The sequence below is a fragment of the Sceloporus undulatus genome, unplaced genomic scaffold, assembly GCF_019175285.1.
Source record: "Sceloporus undulatus isolate JIND9_A2432 ecotype Alabama unplaced genomic scaffold, SceUnd_v1.1 scaffold_1356, whole genome shotgun sequence".
In the NCBI taxonomy this organism is placed as follows: Eukaryota; Metazoa; Chordata; class Lepidosauria; order Squamata; family Phrynosomatidae; genus Sceloporus; species Sceloporus undulatus.
Genome location: NW_024804276.1, coordinates 1 through 4,610, shown reverse-complemented (window position 1 = coordinate 4,610; position 4,610 = coordinate 1). Strand labels below are relative to the sequence as shown.

Genomic DNA, 4,610 nt, shown 5'->3' with positions numbered 1-4,610 from the left:
TCTGCTACTGGACGATTTTGGAGTCTCAGCCCCAAATCCTTCCCAATGGATTAAAACAACAAACATGGATCATTAAAAAGAAGTGGCATTCCTCCATTCTCTTGGGCTCTTGTTACTTCTGTTTGAAATGGCAGCTTCTAGCTTTGCCTGGTAAGCTTCCATGGGAAGACCCAAATTCTCTCCTATGTTTCCAAGTATTTGCCTTTCCTTGTTCCCCGTCAGAAGCTGCTGGCCCTGGTGTCAGTTGTGGCTACTTTCTGGGGGCACAGGTCACCAAGGCATGATGCATGGGCACCCCCATCTTTATTGCATCCCTTCAGTGGCCTGTACCACCTAAATGGCAGTTACTATGCTGAAATTGGGAGGGTGGGACCTCATCATTTATCTAAAGCACTCTCAGAAGCACCATTTTGCTTTAAGCCCAAGGGGCATGCTTTGTTCTTTAAAAAAACAAACAAAGATGTGGCTCTGGCAGATCCTGTTGTGCCCCCAAATTTCAGCAGTGAAGTAACAGTAATTTTGGCCTTGGAGGTGTACCCCGCCGGGCCTGTCCCTTCTCTGGGCCTTTCTGGAGTTGTTTAGTAGCACGAGGGCACTCTGGCAGGGGTGGGGAGCATTCTGGAAGTTGTCGTCCAAAAAAGGAACTTGTCTGGGTTACCAAAAGGAAGAAATACACACGCCCCTCCCCCAGCATAGCCGCGGGCACCATCTTGCTTACCATGGTAAAGTGCCCCCTGCCTTGGGGGTTCAACCTCACCCCTCTGCTCCGCAGAACCCTGAAGGCTTCTTTCTGCAGGAATTTTGGATTGGGCTCTCCCATACTTAGAACGGTTACCTGCGCAGGTGAGTTTGTTAATTCTGGAAAGGCAGTTATCTGGCCCCCATTCAAATAGACCAAGAGGTGGCCAAGAAAGCCTGGGCACCCCCAGAAAGTGGGCTAGCAGCTTGTGTTATGTAATACAAGTTTGAGTGTTGGACTGGGACAATGGGAAACCAAGGTTTGAATCTCCTCTCAGCTGTGTAAAACCACTGGGTGACCCTGAGAAGGTCACAGCCTCAGAGAAAGTTAAAGACAAACCCACCATGAACAACTCTTGCCAAGGAAATCCCATGAGTCAGAAACGGCTTGAAGGCACACAACAGCCTAACAGTAAAGATTATTCTTTTCGTGCTGCTGCTGTGATTTCTCTTTAGGACCAAAGTCAATTGTGGGAGGGCAGCAGGAGGCACAAAGGTACAGTGGATGGGACCCCGGATGCAGGGAAATTTTCACTGAGTTAAAAACCCTGTCCAAAAGTGGAAGATGCCCAGCAGGATGTTGTCCTGGGAAAGGGGTTCACCCCAAGTCAGGCTCAGGGTGGCAGGGATCTTGCTCTTTGGCGAGCCTTTCGAGCACATTCATATCATGCAAGAACAGCCATGGAAGAGTCAAAACATTTTCTCATAGTTTTATTACTGACCCTGATTGTTCCCCATTTACAAAGCTATACATGCATTTGGCCCTGTCTTCTGTGTGAGGTGGAAGGGGTCTCTGCTGGATTTGTGCCCTTAGTGTGGGCTCTCCCCCACCAACACCTTAGTGCCAGTCTCCCCACAAGTTGAGGTTCCCAAAAGGTGGAGGATACAGACAGAAGCAGCCACCCCAGTATTTCTTCCTGGACAGAAAGGCTGGGTTTGCAGCACCCAGGCCTCTAGCAGCAGAATTACCCTCTTAGTGATTATCACCTTGGTTTCTTCGGAAGGTGCGCCAAGGCAATCCAATCTTTGCCGCTGTGTGTGCCAGCGCTGCCCTTTCATCATGCCACCCCACCTCTGCCTGCTGCATAGGTGAGATGGATCCCAATGAGGGAGGACAGGGTCCCCATCAGGCCCACAAGCCACGGGGGGAATTTCCCGGCCCACAGCACCCCAGGAGGCATCCAGTGGATGGCATTGGAGAAGTCAGCCAGGTTGCTGATGATGGTCAAAGCTTCAGCCCTTGCTTGAGCCTTCACCTTCTGCAAGGTCTCCCTGCTACAGCAAAGAGGAAGGGAAGAGGTCAAGGCTTGGGGCAGGGAAGACAAGATTCAGTTTCTCCCAATAACCCTGTAAGTATGGGGTGACTTGAGAAAGACTCAATGGAGTCCATCCAGGGACATCTTTGTGTGCAAAGGGTTGTAGGTGTGCTTGTGAGAGAAAGAAAACGTGTGTGCAACTCTTGGTTGCCTGGAGAGAGCGGAGGGAAGATGTCTGAGTGGGACATTGCTTACCTGGGCTCTTTCTTCTGCTTTCTTCTCAGCTGGGATAAAATTCTCAGAGAGCTGGAATGGGGTGGGAGAGACACAGTTTCAGTGGCTGGTTGCTTTGCTGGAGCAAGCTAGCAGTCCTGTACTTCCCCACCTGCTTTCCCAAGCCTTACCGGGCAATGCCCAGGAGCAGCGATGTCCCCCAGAGGGCCGTACTGATGGCCCACCACTTGCTGGAGTTGGCACAGATTATTTTGGCATCTGCGGCCCAGGCCATGTGCTCGCAGGGATAGTACAGCTGGTCGGCGAGGTTGTTGAGGACAGAGAGCCAGCGGACGGCAGCATCTTCCTCCTGTGGCGCACAGTGAGAGGGATGAGGATGAGGATCCAAGCCTGGAAAGCTACTTCCCGAGGCGAACCCATTCCCATGACTTTCACAGCATTCCAACATAAGTAATCCCTACGTTGAACTACATTTTGCCATGACTAAATAAAACAAAGGTAATTCACCGCCTTGCTGGGCACTTTCTTGGGGGGAAATGGCCAGAGAAGGCATAAAATGTAAACTATAATTCCTGCCTCTAAAATTGCCTAACACTCAGAATTTTTTTTTTTTGCCAGGGAACACTGCTGTAGGTTGAAGGGCAAACAAAGGGAAGGCTCTGGAAGCCAAAGGCTTGAGTGGGGAGGGGGCTCTGCCCATTTTGCATACAAGGACCCTTGGTTCAACCCCCAGAGTTCCTCCTTGGTTAATAAAAGGATCTTGGGGGCCTGAGAGGAGCATTCTCTGCCCTGAGAGCTAGAGGGGAGACCAAGCAAGATGGAGACTCATAGAATTGTAGAGTTGGAAGAGACCCCAAGGGCCATCCAGTCCAACCCCTTTTGCCATGCAGGAACTCTCAGTCAAAGCATCCCCATTGACAGATGGCCATCCAGCCTTTATTTAAAAACCTCCAAGGAAGGGGACTCCACCACTTTCTGAGGAAGAGTGTTCCACTGTCAAACAGTCCTTACTGTCAGGAAGTTCCTCCTAATGTTGAGCTGGAATCTCTTTTCCTGGAGCTTAAATCCATTGCTCTGGGTCCTAGTCTCTGAAGCAGCAGAAAACAAGCTTGCTCCCTCCTTAATATGGCATCCCTTCAAATATTTAAACAGGGCTATCATATCACCTCTTAACCTTCTCTTCTCCAGGCTAAACATCCCAGCAGTTCCCTAAGTCTTTCCTCATAGGGCTTCATGGTTTCCAGACCCTTCACCATTTTAGTCGCTCTCCTTTGGACACATGACTCGTTTCTCAATGTCCTTTCTGAATTGTTTTGCCCAGAACTGGACACAATATCCCAGGTGGGGTCTGACCAATGCAGAATAGAGTGGCACTATTACTTTCCTTGATCCAGACACTATTGAATGTGGCATTGCATGGCTTCCCTCTGCTCCCTCTTCTGCCCATGAAGCCCTGCCTGCAAGGGCAAAGGTGGCCTCTTCCTGCCAAGGTCAAAGGGCAACCAGCCCACCCATCAGGCAGCCCCACTGACCATGGGCCAGAGACTGGCAGGTTGCTGGAGGGGCCAAGGGCATTGCCCCCATCAGCCAAGTGGTGTTTGCTTTGGAGTCTTTTGCCAGGAAGCGGAGGCACTGCAAGGAAAGCACCAACTGAACCATTTCAGCTGTGCCCTCTTGCCCAGAAAACAGCTCCTGACATCTTTGGTTGCCTCAAATGGCACCCTTCTCATTGCCTGCGCTTTAAGAGCGGGTTGCATTCCTGTCCAGCCCAAAGGAGGGACTCTCTGAAGTCTGCTTGGTCTGGTCTGGTGCCAAGGAAAGGGGAGGACCCACCTGCGCGCCCCTCAGTGGTGAGAACAGGACTGGCCCTCGGGCCCCTTAGCTCTGCTGGCTGCCAACTGGGGAAAGCCTTTGCAAAAGAGGGGCTTCTCTCAAGAATGGTGGGGAGTGGGGGGGGTATATGAGGAGGGGGTTTCTCTCCTCATAGCCCCCCCCCACCCCCCCTTTTTTGCTACAATACCAAGAGGAGGCTCTTCTAAGCCAAGCTGCTTTGGATCCCAATTTTGGGATAAAAGAGGGATACAAATGAATATAATAATAAATAAATGTGAGGTCAGAAGCACAGACAGGGAGTCTGAGTCTTTTCTGGGGTCTTGAAGAAGAGGCAAATGACCTGGAGGCATTGCTAGGGACAAAAGCAACTTTCTGGGAAGGGCTGCACCGTTGAATGTCTGCCTGTCAGGCCAAGGAGGCTGCTGCTTGGCAAAAGGCCTGCAGGGGGCGCTCACAGCACGCTTTGCAAGTTAAGGCCTCCTTTATGGATTCTTCAAAGAAGTCCATAATTAAATCAGGGCAAAGGGATGTCACTCAAGAACCAAGGCT

At 50.9% G+C, this 4,610-nt stretch overlaps 1 protein-coding gene across 1 annotated transcript; it reads right to left on the bottom strand.

The window, feature by feature from the left end:
• Nucleotides 1-1,434: 1,434 nt before the first annotated feature.
• On the bottom strand, nucleotides 1,435-3,085 carry LOC121917875 (peroxisomal membrane protein 11C-like). Its single transcript, XM_042443990.1, has 3 exons — nucleotides 2,399-3,085; nucleotides 2,250-2,300; nucleotides 1,435-2,013 (listed from the first exon to the last, which is right to left on the bottom strand). The coding sequence occupies exons 1-3, from the start codon at nucleotides 2,674-2,676 to the stop codon at nucleotides 1,797-1,799; spliced, it is 546 nt and encodes a 181-aa protein (XP_042299924.1). The 5' UTR covers nucleotides 2,677-3,085; the 3' UTR covers nucleotides 1,435-1,796.
• Nucleotides 3,086-4,610: the final 1,525 nt, after the last annotated feature.